This window comes from Electrona antarctica (assembly GCF_951216825.1).
Source record: "Electrona antarctica genome assembly, chromosome: 6".
NCBI lineage: Eukaryota > Metazoa > Chordata > Actinopteri > Myctophiformes > Myctophidae > Electrona > Electrona antarctica.
This window is the reverse complement of record NC_136811.1, coordinates 54079669-54099281: the sequence shown is the minus strand read 5'-3', so window position 1 is coordinate 54099281 and position 19613 is coordinate 54079669. Positions and strand designations below refer to the sequence as shown.

Sequence of the window (19613 nt, the reverse complement as noted above, 5' to 3'; positions counted from 1 at the left end):
ATGTAGACACATAGATATCCATATGATTTTTTTTTATAATTTTTATCCCACAATTTTGTAACCCATTTTTCACCCCTGTGTCAATTATCTAATGTGATCCTGGGCTCTACACACCCTCCGCCAACCTAGTCCCCATATATGGGGGACATGGGGAGACTTGAACTCATGCTTCCTTCATGCCTGACTGAGTGTCCAAGTTGCTCCTTTACACCTGACAGGGGGGAGTTTCCCTGGTTGGACGTAACGTGTGGAAGGAACACGTTATTCCAACCAGTTCCTTTCCCTTCCATCAGGCGCCCCGGCTGGCCAGGGGGAGGCAGTTTAGAGACCAGGATTACTGCATGTTTTTTGTGAGGGTACCTACCCTAGGGGACACGGGGAGAACATGCAAACTCCACACAGAAAGGCCCTTTCGCCAACCCCGCCTCGGGGCACTGATGACGCGGAGGAGGAAACACGCCGCCAGCAGCCACAGCGTCCCGAGCGGGAATCGAACCCAGGATCTCTAGCTGTGAGGCGACAGCACTACCAACTGTGCCACCGTGCCCCCAGATATCCATATGAATCAGCACAGTATAAAGGTGAGGTCATCATACATACCCTGCTTGGCATGTGTACTGAACTTCTGACCCGATGACAAAATCATCTCCTTCTGTAAGAGGGAACGTTGCCAACGGAACGTCAACAGGGCGACCACATGATTTGACTGCAAACAAAAACAAAGTATGAGTGAGTGCAGGTGAAGACAATTCAGTGTAATTAAGGTTTGTTTCAAATATTTAATTTGTCATTTTGTCCAAGAAAAACAAGACAGGGAAGAAGCCGGGGGGGATTAGGAGATCAAGGCAGGAAAGAAGAACGTTTTTTACAACAAAAAGTACAAGTAAAGGGTTTCAGATAATTTAAAAGAGGATGAAGAAGGTTAAATATGATGATGATGATGATGATGATGATGATGATGATGATGATGATGATGATTAGTTACATTTTCACAAGAAACACCCTGTATCGGGCCTGGGCCATGGCTCAGTGGTCCCAGTGTTGTTTTTGGCAGCAAATATTGATTTTAGTTTTAGTCATAGTCTCTTGAATAGCTTTCATTTAGTTATAGTCACATTTTAGTCACCTGGAATGTTTTAGTGTTTAGTCTAGTTTTAGTCGACTAAATATCATAAGATTTTAGTCGACTAAATCTACAGTTAATTTAGTCGACTAAAATGTATTTTAGTGGGCCTTGATGCCGTCGTAATGACTGATTTTACACTTGCTGAAAATAGCCGATCTACAAGCTCACAACGCGTCGCAGCGCGACACTTTGTGAGCTTGTAGATCGGCTATTTTCAGCATGCAACCAAGTGTAAAAGGACTTGTACTGTATCTCTCGTCCACTAGTCCCTTCCTAACATTTTAGTCTAGTTTTTATTTGTTGACGAAATTGTCACTATATTTAGTCTTAGTTTTACTCATCATAGCTTAGTTTTCATTCGGTTTCCGTTTAGTTTTTGTCAGTGAAAAAAGTTAGTCGACGAACATTTTTCGTCTTAGTTTTAGTCGACGAAAACAACACTGAGTGGTCCAGGCACCTTGGCTGGCAATCCAGTCTGGCAGTGTGCCGCGGGTTCGACACCCGATCCCGACGGCCTTTACTGCATGTATCCCTCCCCCATCTCTCTCCCCATTTCCTGTCAGCCTACTGTCTGTCCCTCCATAAAAAATAAAATAAAGGCGAAAGCCATAAAAAAAAAACATTTAAAAAAGAAACACCCTGTATGAAAATGAGTGACTATCGTAAACGATTCAGAGCCACCGAATTCCAGTGTTTATTTTTGAGACGATTCTAAGATGACCCGATGTTATTCTCCATAGAGTAACATTTCCGCGACCCAGGGGATGAACGTGATGAATGTGTGTATGTGGTCCACAAGATTCGATACACCACCAATACTTCCTTAATGTCAACAAAGTCCACACCCACAACACCAGAGGGAGTTCAACAAACCACGTGCAACCCAGATTCGGCACAAACAAGGGACTAAATTAATTTCGCTACTATATGCCACCAAAATGTGGAACGCCCTACCAACAGTCATTAAGACATGGTAATCCCTTGACTCCTTCAAAACGGACGGCTGCAATTCGAAACTGGCCCCCGTAAAATCTGAATCCCCCACCCACCCCCTTTTTCCCCCTCACTGTATATGTTGTTTTCCCTTTTTACCTCCTTTATGATGATTTCCTGTTTTTGGCTATATAGAAGTGTATATTTGTACGTCTCTAAATGTTATGAATTATGATGAATTGAAAATGGTGGACCCTATATTGTAAACAAGTGTAATGCTTTATGGTGTCATCCACGGATTTGTATTGAGTTGTGCTTGAAATGTACTGCAATTCTGCAAACTGTTAATAAATACTTCAATCAATCAATCAATCAATCAATCAATCAAGCAAGCATACAAGGCTGCTGGTTCGCAAGACAAATTCCAGTGCACACTGACAATAAAGTTAAACTACTATATCATATCATAACATATATCATATCATGAACGAGGTCAGGACTTCGGTATTATTATCATTATTTTCCTCTTCGATGTCTCCCTTTTGACTGATACCTGTCCATTTAAACTCTAGATGGGCCTGCCCCAAAGTTATTAGTGCAGCCGCGCCCGGCAGCCGGCGAAAACTAGAGTTCTCAACAGGCCATTAAGGCCCTATACATGGGCCCTCATCAAACCCTGTACACTCAAGAGAATGTCCCCGCTACCACCCTTAGATCTCTATATATGGAGCTGCCCTGTTCTGACATTCCATATGTTGATCTGACCTCATCAAACCCTGCACACACTCAAGACACGCTCCATATATGGCCAGTACAGAATTCATTCCATATGTTGATCTGACCCCCCCAAGTTTAACAAAATGAACAGCCAATGAAGGGCCTTTTCAGGGCGTCAAACCTAGTACCTCACGGTCCAATTTCCCCGAAGTGCCCCTGAGAGCCAAGGGCCCCTGGGCCACGGCCCCACTGGCCCAATGGGTAATTTGTCCCTGTTCCAGGGTACCTAGCTCAATTTGAGATATAAGGAACCAAATGTACTCTTATGGGTCTGTAACTCAGAGTGTTTCATGGGATGGTGTTTTAGGGCTGCAAGATGTGGAGAAAGCTTACCAGTTGTTCTTAATGCTTTTTAATCCTGTCTTTGAGAAATGCTTCCCAATGATAACTTCTACAAAAGAGAAAAAAGCTCCTAAAGCAAACCTTTGGTTCACCACAGAATTAAGAAAACATTCTCTTCTAAAAAAGAAACTATATAAAAAATCTATCCTAAGTCCCACGCCTCTTAATGTGGACACTTATAAGAAATGCAAAAATGCTTTCACTCAATCTGTAAGGAATGCAAAAAAGAAATATTTCTCAGACAAATTCATCCATGCATCTAATGACACTAAGTCCACGTGGAGTGTCATTAATCAATTGTTACAACGCAAAAAACAACAATTAATTGTTTCAGTTGAGGTACTAGGAAATGAAGGTTCTCCTCTCAATCAGGGAGAGATTGCAAATGGTTTAAATGATTTCTTTGTCAATATTGGCCTCTCGCTGGCAGCAAACATAAATGATTCTGATGAAATACCAGCTAGTCTGATTAAGGGTCAGTTTTCTCCACTCTGCAGTTTTGAGCCCCCCAGTATTGCTGAAGTGAGAAGCATTGTCTTAAACTTAAAGAATTCTGCTGAAGGGCATGATGGGTTCAGAAGTAGTTTCATCAAAGAAATAATTGATTTTATTATTCAACCTTTAACTCATATTTTTGGTTTATCTTTACAATCTGGTGTCGTTCCGCATGAACTCAAAATAGCAAAAGTTGTGCCGCTACACAAATCAGGAGATTCAAATAATTTTAGCAATTATCGTCCTATATCAATTCTTCCCTGCTTTTCAAAGATTTTGGAAAAACTTATCTATTCCAGAATTTCAGCTCACTTACTTCAGAACAACATCCTCTATTGCCACCAATATGGATTTCGCAAGAAATACTCAACTGAACAAGCTCTGTTACAGCTTGCTAACAATATCTCTTCTGCTCTAGAAGATGAGAAATTTGTTCTTGGGGTTTTCTTGGATTTAACCAAAGCTTTCGATACTGTAAATCATAAAATTCTTGTTTCTAAACTTAATAGATATGGCCTTCAGGATGTTGCTCTCAAGTGGTTTTCTAATTATCTAGAAGACAGAGACCAATATGTATGTATCAATGGTTGCATATCTGCAAAGTTGAAAATCTCAGTCGGGGTGCCACAGGGCTCCATACTTGGTCCTTTATTATTTTTTATTTATATTAATGATTTAACCATGAACTGCAATAAGTTTCTTCCTATTTTATTTGCAGATGATACCAATCTCATTGCCTCACACAGGGATTTAAATACTCTCGTTAAATATGTTAATGATGAATTGTTGGATGTTTTCAAATGGTTTCAATTGAATAAGCTTACTCTCAATATAAAAAAATGCAACTTCATGATTTTTAGCAATATTAACAAAACATTTCCCAAAGAAAAACCTAAAATTGTAATCAATGGCTCTGAAATTTACCAGGTTCCACATACTAAATTCTTGGGTGTCATTATAGACGAACATTTAAATTGGAAACAACATATTGATACTGTATGTATGAAGTCTATGAAGATGCTTGGTATTTTGAGAAAAATCTGCCCTTTTGTTCTTCCTTCATGTCACTTAACACTCTATTATAGCTTAATTTTCCCTCATATTAATTACTGTAATATTGTCTGGGCTGCTACATATTCAACACATCTCTCTAAATTACTGATCATTCAAAAAAGGTTTCTGAGAATGATTTCACATTCAAATCGGTATGAGCCGTCTGCCCCGCTCTTTATCAAATATTCACTATTACCCATTGACAAAGTAAACGTTTTTCAGACCTGTTTATTTATGTTTAAATTCAAAAAATGCATACAAGACATTCCCTCTTCTTTTCACAATTTTTTCCGTGTTACTTCTGACATTCACTCCTACCCCACAAGGCAAAGAGATGATTTTGAATTACCTTTTTGTCGTACTTCCAAACATCAATCTTTCATCAAATTTAGAGGCCCTCATCTATGGAATTCCCTAGATGCTTCACTTAAATCCTCATTATCCTTGTCAATATTCAAAAAACATCTAAAGAAATATCTTATGTCTTCCTCTCTGTAGATTACATGATTTACTTTTATGTGTTATATTTTCTTTTGTATGTTTGTTTGTTTTGTTTATTTCCCTTTTTGTGCAGTCTGTTGTTTTTTATTTCTTTATTGCACATCTGCCCCCCTTTTCCAAACCTGTTTAGACTTTTGTATTGTTCTTAATTGAACTTTTAATCTGTTTTAAATCAATTGACCTCATACAGGAAAGGATTCCAAATAAGCCAGCTGGCTTCTTCCTTTCCTTGCATTGTATTTTTGTTTTTTGATATGTATTGTCTATCTTTTGTACTACATGCTAAAATAAATAAAGAGTGTACAAATGGAACCAAATGGACCCTAACAGGTCCATTTGGTTCCATTTGTACACTCTCTGAGTTAAATTAACAGTGGTTTTACAATATAAATTGGGGTACCAGAGATAGAAATGCCATTAAATCGGGGGCATAATGCGTGTGAAATAATTTGGGGGTCCATGAAATGAATATGTTTCGGAATCACTGCTAGAGCCGTAAAAATCCTCCCTTATCGGGGTCACGGGGTCACGGGGTCACTGCAGGCATATGTTTTCAAATGGGGGGTCCGTGGCCTAATACAGGGGACGGGTCCTTGACACGAAAAGGTTTGGGAACCTGCACTGCTATAGTATACAGTACCTTTAAAAGGTTTGGGAACCTGCACTGCTATATTATACAGTACCTTTAAAAGGTTTGGGAACCTGCACTGCTATAGTATACAGTACCTTTAAAAGGTTTGGGAACCTGCACTGCTATAGTATACAGTACCTTTAAAAGGTTTGGGAACCTGCACTGTTATAGTATACAGTACCTTTGAAAGGTTTGGGAACCTGCACTGTTATAGTATACAGTACCTTTAAAAGGTTTGGGAACCTGCACTGCTATAGTATACAGTACCTTTAAAAGGTTTGGGAACCTGCACTGCTATAGTATACAGTACCTTTAAAAGGTTTGGGAACCTGCACTGTTATAGTATACAGTACCTTTAAAAGGTTTGGGAACCTGCACTGCTATAGTATACAGTACCTTTAAAAGGTTTGGGAACCTGCACTGTTATAGTATACAGTACCTTTAAAAGGTTTGGGAACCTGCACTGCTATAGTATACAGTACCTTTAAAAGGTTTGGGAACCTGCACTGTTATAGTATACAGTACCTTTAAAAGGTTTGGGAACCTGCACTGCTATAGTATACAGTACCTTTAAAAGGTTTGGGAACCTGCACTGCTATAGTATACAGTACCTTTAAAAGGTTTGGGAACCTGCACTGTTATAGTATACAGTACCTTTAAAAGGTTTGGGAACCTGCACTGCTATAGTATACAGTACCTTTAAAAGGTTTGGGAACCTGCACTGCTATAGTATACAGTACCTTTAAAAGGTTTGGGAACCTGCACTGCTATAGTATACAGTACCTTTGCACTTTGGAGGTTTGTGACTCCACTGTCCAGTCTCTTCACAGTAGATCCGTTTGGGTCCGTCCACCTCCAGATGGTTCTGCTTGCACCTGAACAGGAGCACGTGGCCAGAGGTGGCCTCCAGGTGCTCTCCGGTTACCTGCATGTCGTCGTCTACGTGTATCTCTGGACAATGTTTGGCTGGAGGGAAAGAATTAAATAAAACGTGTGGGGAACTGAACTGCAACATGGCGTGACCAATGAAAACCATGACATTTAACCTCCAAATATATCCTCTTCATAATGCTACATAGCTGCTTTGAATTATAGGCCAGTGGTTCTCAAAGTGGGGTCCGTCATGGACCCCCAACGGTCCCCAGCAAAATTGAATAGTAAACCCATTTAGGACTGAGGCCTTCTAAAAAAGAATCTGAAAGACCTCAAATATTTCAAAATTGTTATGTTGCTATATATAACCTATAGCAACAAGAACCAACCAATCGACCCAAAAGGGGTTCCCGCCCTGAAGGCTAAGAACACCAAAAGGGGTTCCTGTCCTATTAAAATATATATTTGAACCAATTTATCCCAATACAATTGAAAATTGAAAATTGTCAATCTATGCTCTAAGCCAGGGGTTCTCAACCCGTGGGTCGCGACCCCTCGGGGGGTCCAAATTATTTTAGGGGGTCCCCAAATTATTAAAAAAAAAAAAAAAAAAAAAGATTTGTTTTTAAATTTTATTTTCACGATTTTTCAAAAATAGCAGACCTACAAGCTCGTAGCGCGCCACTCGGTGGCGCGCTATGAGCTTGTAGATCTGCTATTTTTCAATAGCTAAATTATAACAATGCTTAAAACACCAAAAGGGGTTCCCGCCCAAAATGGTTTAAGGTTATTGTAGCAGTCAATTTATATTGGGGATCGGGAGGGGGCGGGGCGGGGGTCCCGAGACATTGCCAAAGCATTTCCGGGGGTCCCCGGCCAAAAACGTTGAGAACCCCTGCTCTAAGCTCATAAAGCAACCTACGCAATCTAAGATCACAAATATTATTGTGCTCACAAAAAGTGTCGACACGCAACGTGGCGCTTAAAAAAATAAAATAAAAAAATAATATTCTTTAAGCATTTTCTTGGATATACATTCTCTTAGGGGGGAATCCTGACACACAGTATTTTCTTGGATATACATTCTCTTAGGGGGGAATCCTGACACAGTATTTTCAGTTAATAAATACATGTTGTTATTTGGGGATCCTTGACATGACAAAGTTATAGGAATAGGCTACACACCTTAGAGTATATATGAATAGAGACGGCACCCGAGTTCTCCTCCCATCCACTTGCATTAAGTTGCTCAAAAGCGCGAGTGCATTCTGGGATGGATTGGGCCCAAACACATGAACACGCTGCCGCTGACTAGGCCCAATCTCAATTGCCTCCCTCAATCCCTGAGCCCTGAACCCTTATTGACTTTAGTGACGTCAGCTGTAAGTGCTTGAGGGTGAGAGGTTGCAAGGGCTCCAAATTGTTGTGAAAGGAATGGGACAGCACTTTGAAGATGAGTCCGCCATTACTTTGCATCACTTTATAAAAACTGTCCTTATTCACAGCCAGTGCCTACATGACATGTCTATTTTAGTATTTAAGCTGATCGTTTTATTATTAGTTTCATAAATACACTTTCCTGTGTGATAGGGGTTGTAATATTCATATATAATAATATTCATTATACATTGCATTTCCATATTCTTTTACTTTGCTCATTAGTCATTTGTCATCATATTTCCCTTATTATTATTGTTATTAAATATATAGCCTATCCTTCCATTCCGTCTCCCTTTGAGAACAGTGAGAAAGCACTATTGTTTGTTGACATTCTAACCGCGATACATAACTAATTTGCATACTTAAATGATTGACGTTCGGAGGATCCCCCTCATTCCCCTGGTAACGCTATGAACTGTGGGTAATTTCTTTGCCAAAGTCAGCTAAAGTCAGCATCGATGCTGACTTTGGCAAAGGGCACATAAAGGGGCGGGGCTGAGCCCTCACTGATTTACCGATTTCAAATGGGACATCCCTCAAGCCCTCGCAGACTTCACATGAACGCGCAGCTAAATCAGTGAGGGCTCATTGAGTCAGCAAGGGAGTGGATTGGGATTGGGCCAATCATTGCAGGCATTCAGCGTTCACGTGTCATCGTGAACGTGCACAATGATAGTCAACGGACCAGCGCGTTCATGTGTTTGGGCCCACGCTGCAATATCAAATTCGGCCACTATGTCCATTTCGCCTCAGGGTTTCATCCGGGTGCCGTCTCTATTCATATATACTCTAAGCTACACACACATACTATTGTGTAGGACAGTGGTTCTCATATTATAAATAACCATACCATAAATAATCATATTTGACCTGCCCCACCATGCAAGCTCACAACGCCTCACGTTGCGAGGCGTTGTGAGCTTGTAGATCGGCTATTTAAAAAATGCTTCATTCTTATATTGCTCGACAATTAGGTAAATGATTGTGTCACGGTCCGCTCCTCTGCCGTTGGACTGTATATGCAGGACGGCCAGATCCAAACTGTTCATTTGAGAGACTTGTGTGCGTAACAAGTGGGACGGAGCAATTTACAATTACAATTTAGGCATTTAGCATGAAGCTCTTAACCCAGAGAGATTTACAGTGAGCAAGAACGAAAAACATGGTCATACAGGGGTGCATACTTAGTTTAGACTAGTCATTGGTTAGGTAGGTTTAGGGTGAGGGTTTGAGGTTGTAGTTGTAGGACTAATGACTGGTCTAACCAATGACTAGTCTAAACCAAGTAGCCTACTGTCTAAACTAAGTACTGCACCCGGTAATACAACATCAAATACATAAAAATAGTCATCATGAATCTTATGTAAGATCTTACCCTCACAGACTGGGAGGAAACCATCCCATCCACTGACGTCGCAGTGCCTTATATTGCTCCTGCTGACCATCTGGAAGCTGAAATGAATAAATACATTTAAACAAAAGAAAAAGAAAAAGTATATTGGCCATCTCTTGAGTTAATCTCTTAGTTACTTTACACCACGCGGCAACAATGCACGGCGTTCAGTGTCATTCCCAAAGCATATATATACCGCTTGTGCAAGGACGCGCTGTGATTGGACAGTCTAAAGCCCACTTTTGAGTTTACCTCTCAGACCCAAAACTTAGAATGTATTGTTAACAGGCAATTAACAGGCAAACAATGATCAAAATAACAATTCTTCTGCCTTCTCTAATTTTGTATACATATATACAAATTACGTAGATATGCAGATGCTATGCTTAACAATGATTTAACTCTTGAGAGCTTATAAAATCAAAACAAATGGAATTTGGTTTCAAGGGTCCATATTTGGTTTCATATTCACTCATCACTCAAGATCTATAAGGGTTCATTTGGTCCAAACTCTCCATCATTTAGCTGGGTGGGGACCACCTGGAACCCACTCAAGGACCACTGGTGGTCCCCGGACCACTGGTCGAGAACCACTGCAAAAATAGCTGTCCAGGAATCGCCAGAGTAATAACGTGTCATCAACATACCCTGGTTTGCACGTGTACTCCACCTCTGAGCCAAACACGAAATCGTCTCCCTTCACCAGCTGGAACTCTGCAAAGTCCGCATCACCAGGATGACCGCACGACTTAGCTGTAGACACAAACAGCATCACCACCAGGGTGACCACACGACTTAGCTGTAGAAACAAACAGCATCACCACCAGGGTGACCGCACGACTTAGCTGTAGAAACAAACAGCATCACCACCAGGGTGACCACACGACTTAGCTGTAGAAACAAACAGCATCACCACCAGGGTGACCACACGACTTAGCTGTAGAAACAAACAGCATCACCACCAGGGTGACCGCACGACTTAGCTGTAGAAACAAACAGCATCACCACCAGGGTGACCACACGACTTAGCTGTAGAAACAAACAGCATCACCACCAGGGTGACCACACGACTTAGCTGTAGAAACAAACAGCATCACCACCAGGGTGACCACACGACTTAGCTGTAGAAACAAACAGCATCACCACCAGGGTGACCACATGACTTAGCTGTAGAAACAAACAGCATCACCACCAGGGTGACCACATGACTTAGCTGTAAGAACAAACAGCATCACCACCAGGGTGACCACATGACTTAGCTGTAGAAACAAACAGCATCACCAGGATGACCACATGACTTAGCTGTAGGAACAAACAGCATCACCACCAGGGTGACCACATGACTTAGCTGTAGAAACAAACAGCATCACCACCAGGGTGACCGCAAGACTTAGCTGTAGAAACAAACAGCATCACCAGTAGTCAGGGAATATTATCAGAATAATGTCAGATCTGGGAATACATTTCTTACCAAGACTTTTCTTCACCAATGTGTTTGTAAAGGTGTCTACTAACATATCCCACATTGGTTTCTATTCAACCAACCTAGGGGAATTTTTGACAGCTGCTGAAAGTTGGGGTACCATTAACAACCAATATAAGGCAAAATGTCTACATTTCATTATACTTTAAGTAGCATGTGACATGTCAAACTAGGGGTTTTTCATGATTCTGAACCCATTCTAAGCATTAGTTTTGCACAAAGAACACTCTTTGGGCTATAAAAACGGCCATTGCCGTCATCACAAATGTGATGAGGTCAGCACATTTGGGCACATTTGGGCCCAAGTGGCTATAGCCGAATTTTGCCCAAAGTGGTGGGTGAATATTATAAACCAATGTGGGATATGTTAGTAGACACCCTTACAAACACATTGGTGAAGAAAATGATTGTTAAGAAATGTATTCCCAGATTGTATTAATATCCTCTGAGTACAGGGTGACCATGCACACGACTTAGCATCTCTTCAACAACAACTTTACTTAGAATTAGTGTTAAAAGTAACAGGAGTCTCCATGTCTGGAGAGCTTTTTTTTTATTAAACAGAAAATGCAGGATACAGATTAAACAAGTGGAATTGTAAGTGATGACACAAATAAATGAGCAGACACAAAACTTGAGCAAAATGTACTTGAAAGTTGACGCCACTATTATTATTATTGATATTACTGTTACACAAACCTCAGTAGCATTGGCGTAAACTTACGTTCACATTTTAAGCCTTCGTGATCCCATCCTGTGTTTAACAGACACAGTAGCTTGAAGAAGCCCACGAAGCCGACGCTACAGGGCACTCTGACCTGGGAGCCAGGAGGATACGACTCCTTCAGGCCGGTCGTGTCCAAGTTCGAGTCGTACTGTCGGCTGGCTTTGAACGATGCAAGTTGACAATCTGAACGATACAAAGAGAGAAAGTTTTCAATTTCATTTTGTGTTAAATACTGTTGAAAAAATATTTAGGCCTATATATGCTGCCAAAAACAGACAAGTTAACTTGCACTTACTGTATGAACCTGGAAAACATCTGTCATTGTGATTTTTATAGCTTTATATTTTAGAAACATACGGTTTTTCAGACGGATTTATAGAAGGCAATTTGTTGTTGTCTGTCAGAACATTCTTATCTTTTATATTCTAACTTTATTTTGTATTTTTTCTGCACCCTATACAGCGTCACACAAACCTTCAAAACGTAACATCTTGCTGATCTGCTAAACATTTGATGCTTTTGAATTTGAATAAGTGACAGTTTTGGACATAATGAGGTTTCCACATGACAGACGATTTGTAGAATCAGCCTCAGGTCTGAATGGGTTCACAATTTACAATTTAGACATTTAGCAGATGCTCTTAATCCAGAGCGATTTACAGTAAGCAAGAACAACACAATGATGATACATCAAATACATAAACAAATATCATCATAAGGATGCTCAGAGTATAATATCTGTACAGTAAAACCTGAATGAAACAGAAAAGATAATTGTGACATAAGAAAGGTTTTTGTAAATTTGAACAGAATGCTCTTACCTTGTGCTCTCACTAGGTTCCCAGGTTGCATCCATACACAGAGGATGAAAAGCAGACCGCCGTATGCTTTCACCTGCATGGTTTCTTTCTGCATTAAACACCAAATGTAAATGAATGTCCAGTCCAGTGAGTGACAGCAGTGTGTTGTTGTGGAGTCTCTCCAGCACACACAGTGACTAGATGGAACACACGCATTGCCTCATATTATGATGACACAGCGATGGTTGAGAAACAAGGTTCTCACGTCAGCACTTTGGACGGACTGGCTGACACACACACACGCACGCACGCACGCACGCACGTGTGACTGTGACACACACGCACGCACGCACGCACGCACGCACGCACGCACGCACGCACGCACGCACGCACGCACGCACGCACGCACGTGTAAGTGTGACACACACACACACACACACACACACACGCACACAAAACACACACACACACACACACACACACACACACACACACACACACACACACACACACACACACACACACACACACACACACACACACACACACACACACACACACACACACACACACACACACACACACAAAGTTTATCAACACTGGGTCTGGGAAGCCACCAGTGCAGCGGTGTAATGTAGGACAAATGGTGCATTTATATAGCGCTTTTATCCAAAGCGCTTCACACAGATTATGCGTTACATTCACCCATTCACAGTCACACACACACCTCATACACCTATGGTGGAGGAAACCATGCAAGGCACCAACCTGCACATCGGGAGCAATAATTAGGGGTTCAGTCAGAGTCTTGCTCAAGGACACTTCGACACTAACTCTGGGGGAGCCCGGGATCGAACTGGGAACCTCATGATTCCTATACGGCCACTCTACCATTGACCCACTGTCACCCTGTGTAGTAGTAACCAGTAGGTTCTTAAAAAGCTGGTCCCTGGGGCGTTACGGGGGTCCCCAGATAAATCACTGATAGTTAGGAACCGACTGGACTCTCATATGGGTCTGTCACTCTGAGAGTGTACAGATGGAACCAATTTAAATGTATTACAGGTCTGTAACTGAGAGTGTATACACATGGAACCAAAAGGACCCTTACAGGTCTGTAACTCTGAGAATGTACAAATGGACCCTTACAGGTCTGTAACTCTGAGAGTGTACAAAAGGACCCTTACAGGTCTGTAACTCTGAGAGTGTACAAATGGACCCTTACAGGTCTGTAACTCTGAGAGTGTACAAATGGACCCTTACAGGTCTGTAACTCTGAGAGTGTACAAAAGGACCCTTACAGGTCTGTAACTCTGAGAGTGTACAAATGGACCCTTACAGGTCTGTAACTCTGAGAGTGTACAAAAGGACCCTTACAGGTCTGTAACTATGAGAGTGTACAAATGGACCCTTACAGGTCTGTAACTCTGAGAGTGTACAAATGGACCCTTACAGGTCTGTAACTCTGAGAGTGTACAAATGGACCCTTACAGGTCTGTAAGTCTGAGATAGACTCAAATGGTAACGGTGCCTGCCACTGACACATTTAACAACCTTAATACGTTTCCTGTGTTATTCTTTCCCCATAACCTATAACAGGAATGTTATCACACAAACGGGGCTACAGTTTAAATTATTCTTTATGTTTGTAGATAATTATATTTGTCTGTACATTTGACTGTATTGATATATTGATATCCCTCGTCACTTAATATGTAAGTGTTTAGCACAGAGCAGTGCAGTATATAGTTGTGTTATGGTCGCTCAGGTGGTGCAGTGTTACTAGCCTGGCTAATAAGCCAGAGATTTGGTCTGGCTTATTAGCCAGGCTACAGTGTTACAGTGCCAGCCAGGCCACCACTGCGGAGGTTGCGGGTTTGAATCCAATGTAGTGCACATGTTAGTAGTAGTTCACATTAACACATTTAGGCTAAGGAGGTGGGGGGGGGACACAAGAAGGATTACAGGTTGTATAATATTAATAATAGCCTAGAATAACTTAAAAAAATAAAGAAAATAAGAAGAAAAAAACGAGTGTGTGTGCGCGTGTGTATATAATATGTAAATGTTAGAGTTCACAAAAGTGAACCTTTCAAGCCTGTTTTCCCAACTCGCTGTTTTCTGCCATAGCAGGTCATATCTCCAAAACTGTCTGAGTCAGTGTCTGAATCACAGTTACTAATGATCATGTGCAGATTCATATCATGTGGAGTGACTAAACATGGTACGGTATTCCAGTAAAGCTGTGTTTGTCTTTCTCCAGTCTGTGGCAATCATCCATTGAACAAACACAACAGTTTGTACAAAGGCAGAGAACCCCTTTCCCTTTCCCCCCTGTGAGGTCATGTGAAACACAAGACATTATTGAGTTTGAGTCTAATAACAACGTAGAATTCATGGGTCGCTAGGGCAGTGGTTTTCAACCGGCGGTCCGGGGACCACCAGTGGTCCTTGGGCCGGTTCCAGGTGGTCCCATGCAGCTAAATGACCGGAGAGTTGGTAGCCAAATGGACTCTAATGGATCTTTAACTCTTGAGAGCGTGAAATGAAACCAAATGGACACGTATACCTCAAATCCTAACCTAACCCTAACCCTAACCCTATACCTCAAACCCTAACCTAACCCTAACCCTAGCACGGGAGCAGCGCATGTTCGACCGCATGTCTGACCACTGTTTCCGTTGGTGTGTCTAATTTGCGCGTGCATCCCGTTGAGGCATTACGATATAAAATAAAATAAAATAAAAAAGTACTTAGGCCTGCTAAGAGGACAAGAACCCCTGGCTTGTTTCCATTGGGGTCCTTTGTACTCAATTAATCAAAAATACTTGTACTGTATTGGTTTGTAAATACTGTTGAGTGAGAAAACAATGTGTAGGGACCCCCCTAAAATAATTTGGGGGGGCCCCTCTGGGGGTCCTCACCCACAGTTTGAGAACCACTGCCATAAATAATCGGAAAGAAGGAACCAACAGCTGTTGCGCTCTTTGACACAAATTAACAAGCGTTGAAACAGCTGTTGACCAATGTTGGGCCTGCCGTTATTTCATAACAGTTCATACCAAGTCATGGGACGGATTAACTCCCACGAGGGCCCCTGGGCCGGTCATATTTGCAGGGCCCCCGTACGACATTTCTGTGTTTTTCCGCAGCAAAGGTCAGCGGGATTGGGAGTCAAACTCGCGACACGCTGTCAGGCTGGGATTGGCATCCTATAGGTGCCTGGACCACTATAGTGACCCCAGGATTACGTGTTGTGCAATTAAGCAATATTAATTGCTCGTGTTGAAGGAGAATTCCATGCTAGAAGGCTTTCTTACCTTTATTTGTAGTTGTTACGTCCCCACCAAAGAGGTCCAGGTGTTATTTGTAGTTGTTACGTCCCCACCAAAGAGGTCCAGGTGTTATTTGTAGTTGTTACGTCCCCACCAAAGAGGTCCAGGTGTTATTTTGTGCAAAAGTGCATTATTGGCTATTTCCCCTAATAGCCTATAAGCCCTCAATGGGGGTTGGGTTTTTGTGCTAATTCGCTTATTTCCATCGGAATAAGTAGTAAAGTGTGCTGCTTGGGATACAATTTACATTATGAAGAGAGGACAAAAAAAGCGATGGAAATAAGCAAATTAGCACAACACCCTAATGCCCCATTCAATTCAATGCAATTTAATTCAATTCATTGAGGGGTTATGGTAGGGGAAATAGCCAATAATGCCAAATAAAGGTAAGAAAGCCTTCTAGCATGGAATTCTCCTTTAAGCCTGTACAGCACTTTGGTCAGCTTCTGTTGTTTCAAATGTGCTATATAAATAAAGTTCGATTTGATTTGATATTTAAGCCAAAAGAAAATACGTCTTGGATGTAACTGACACTCCTCCCTCCAACCACCAGGGCGGCGACATTACGCCTGCCTTCCCATGCTCGGCTCCTCCTCTCTCTCTGCCTCGGTCTGAGCATGCGCCGGAAACCACGTTAACGCGGAAGTGTTGCGTGTGTTGTTGTTTTTGTTTTCATTATGCAGCAGGCAGACACAAGACAGGAGGATAACAGCAATAACGACAATAAATTAGACACAGAACATGATATCGGAAGAGACAATATGTTAGTAAACATAGAAAAACCGGAACGTTTGACCGCGTTTCTGATTAATTGAAAATGGAGGACCCTGATGTCTTTTTGTTCCTGGTTTTATCCTCGTAGCAGTTTTTGTATTGATCGACCTGTGCCTTCGTTTGAGCTGTTACCCACTCTGCAAACTGTGAATAACATTTTCAATCAATCAATCAATACTTGTGAGGACTCTGGGAACACACGCAGCTTCAAATCAAATATGTGGGACAATTTTGACATGATATGAATGATGATGCTGTCCACTGCTGTAACAACCACCACCAGGTAGACCTGTACTCACAATTATTTGATATAGTATTTGTTTTATTTATTTTTAGCATTCCCATGTTTAAAATGTTCATGTGTTTTCAAACTTTAAAAAAAAATAGTGGAAATTGTAGATTCATAGCAGATTCTACAAGCTAAAAAATACTGTGTTGTTGAGCTTGTAGAACTACCACAGTGGTTCTTAACCCGTGGTCCGGGGGACCACCAGAGGTCCTTGAGGGGGTTCCAGGTGGTCCCTAGCCCCAATATGTTCCCTCAGTCCCTACGCTCATTCTGTAGCGTAGAGACTGAGGGAACATATTGGGGCTAGGTAGGTGTCTCTCACTGGACATGGGCTAGGTGGTCCCCAGCTAAATGATGGAGAGTTGGTAACCAAATGGACCCATACACTTATAGATCTTTTAACTCTTGAGAATGGCTTAAATTGTTTTCATTGATATGAGGAAGGTTGAACACCACTGATCAAGCAGATTCATGGCAGATCTACAAGCTCAAAATGTGTCGCGAGGTTTATTCCTATTCCTATTTTAGTCAATTGTTTAGTCTAGTCTTAGTCGACTAAATGTCAACGTTTTTCCAATCAGTCTGAGTTAGTCTTAGTCTTTTAAACACACCATTTAGTTTTAGTCCTATTTTAGTCATCTGAAATGGTTTGGTCTAGTCGTAGTCGACTAAAAATATCAAAATCTTTTAGTCTTTCAGTCTCAGTCAACAAAATGAACACCGCAACTGTCAAGGTCAGCTTTTATTGTCAATCCAATATGCAGACATATAGACGGCTGACATTGCGTTTCCCTCTCTTCCACCGTGCAAATAAAACAATAAACAGCAAGTAATGGTGACAATAACAACAATAGTGCAACAAGATTAAAAGACAATATAGTGCAACAATTACAAAAATACCTAATAGAAGTATTGTACTGTATTTTACATGTGCAAAGAATGTGTATAGCAGCAGTTGAATACATACATTCACAGTTGATCTTTGTGTGTTGTAACCGTTGTACTGTTGTAACTGTGTTGTAATTGTGACAGCCCTACGACCACCACCGCCACCACTAGGAGGCGCTGTGAGCTGCATTGTGTCAGCGTGTGTGTGCGCGAGCAGCTGTCCACCGTGGGAGAGGACATACTGTGCGTGCTGGAGAAACATGGCGGCGGCGATCGCGTCCTGCTGAACGTCAGGGTGTTCGTGCTGGAGCGCCTCAGTGTGGCTGCCGAGTGCATCTGCAGCCTCTTCCAGAGGGAGGTGGAGGCCCTGCGACGGACCCTGACCGACGCACACCACCATCGGGTCAAGGACCCTCGCTTTGGTAGGTGTTGACTACCACTCAACCTCTGGGTCGGGGGTCCCTACATGGGTGTGTGTGTGTGCGCGTGTGTGTGCGTACGTGCGTGTGCATGCGTGTGTGTGTGTGTGTTTCCAATGGAAACAAGCGATAGTGCTTTCTTGGGTTCTGAATCCTCTTAGCAGAACTTGTATTGAACTGTACTTTCCTGTGCTTTTTTGGAAATGTAATCAAATATGATTAGTTTGAGGGGGTCACGGACTGAAAAGTTTGCGAATCACTGATCTAGACCATGCCCCCCCCCCCCATTACTCTGAGATTGTATGCATGGAACCAAATGGACCCGTAATATTGTCATTTGGTTCCATTTTGAGTTTTTGACACTCATAGTTATGCAGATGTCTGTAGTCTCTCGAGACACACTGTTGACTAAGGGAATGAGGTTGCTGTTTTTCCTTTGTTTTACCGATGGGTACCCAGATTGAGGGCAGCACTGAGGGTCCATTTGGTCAGACCCACATAACTGCAAAAGTGTAGAAATGGAAAATATCTGATATAGAGGGTATGCGCATGCATAAAGTGAGTGGCGAATCGAGTGGCAAAGTGAGTTTAATGTTGTTTAACCAATTCTGGACGGGAACCCCAGTTAACATCGGTTTAATGTGTAATTTAACATCGTTTAATGCAATCAATATACAGTAGGACTTTTCTGTCTGGATGTACAGGCATGGGCTGTCAAGGCCAGAAAGTCGTTTTTATGCCACACGCATACCCTCTATAGTCTATATACAAGCTCGCAGATCTGACATTTTTTGGAGATTTACTTTTGTACTTTGTCCACTATTGCAATCCTGGCAGTCATAGAGCACCTTGAGCTGCTCTCTGCTAACGTTACGATCTCCTCCTCCTGGTAGATGTGCCTCATCAGCTCCCTGTGTGTAAAGAGGAGGTTTCATCTGAGCCTGAGGAGGAGAGGAGCTCCCGCCTGGACCCGGGGGAGAGGAGCTCCTGTCTGCTCCAGGAGGAGAGGAGCTCCCGTCTGGACCTGGAGGAACCACAACCTCCACAACGCGAGGAGAGGAGCTGCTCTGGTCTGCTGCTCCAGGAGGAGAGGAGCTCTCGTCTGGACCGGGAGGAACCAGAGCCTCCACAGCGCGAGGAGAGGAGCTGCTCTGGTCTGCTGCTCCAGGAGGAGAGGAGCTCCCATCTGGACCGGGAGGAACCAGAGCCTCCACAGCGCGAGGAGAGTAGCTGCTCTGGTCTGCTGCTCCAGGAGGAGAGGAGCTCTCGTCTGGACCGGGAGGAACCAGAGCCTCCACAGCGCGAGGAGAGGAGCTGCTCTGGTCTGCTGCTCC

The 19613-nt window shown here is 42.3% G+C and overlaps 1 protein-coding gene across 1 annotated transcript in view; it reads right to left on the bottom strand.

Moving 5' to 3' along the window:
• The window catches only part of LOC306924295 (complement factor H-like), a 19799-nt gene extending 7016 nt beyond the window's left edge, over positions 1-12783 (bottom strand). The window contains exons 1-6 of the mRNA XM_079502764.1: positions 12596-12783; positions 11772-11957; positions 10212-10317; positions 9547-9623; positions 6642-6824; positions 601-706 (exon numbers count right to left, since the gene is read on the bottom strand). Coding sequence (XP_079358890.1) covers positions 601-706; positions 6642-6824; positions 9547-9623; positions 10212-10317; positions 11772-11957; positions 12596-12689 — 752 coding nt within the window. The 5' untranslated portion in view covers positions 12690-12783. The remainder of the gene's footprint in view (positions 1-600; positions 707-6641; positions 6825-9546; positions 9624-10211; positions 10318-11771; positions 11958-12595) is intronic.
• Positions 12784-19613: the final 6830 nt, after the last annotated feature.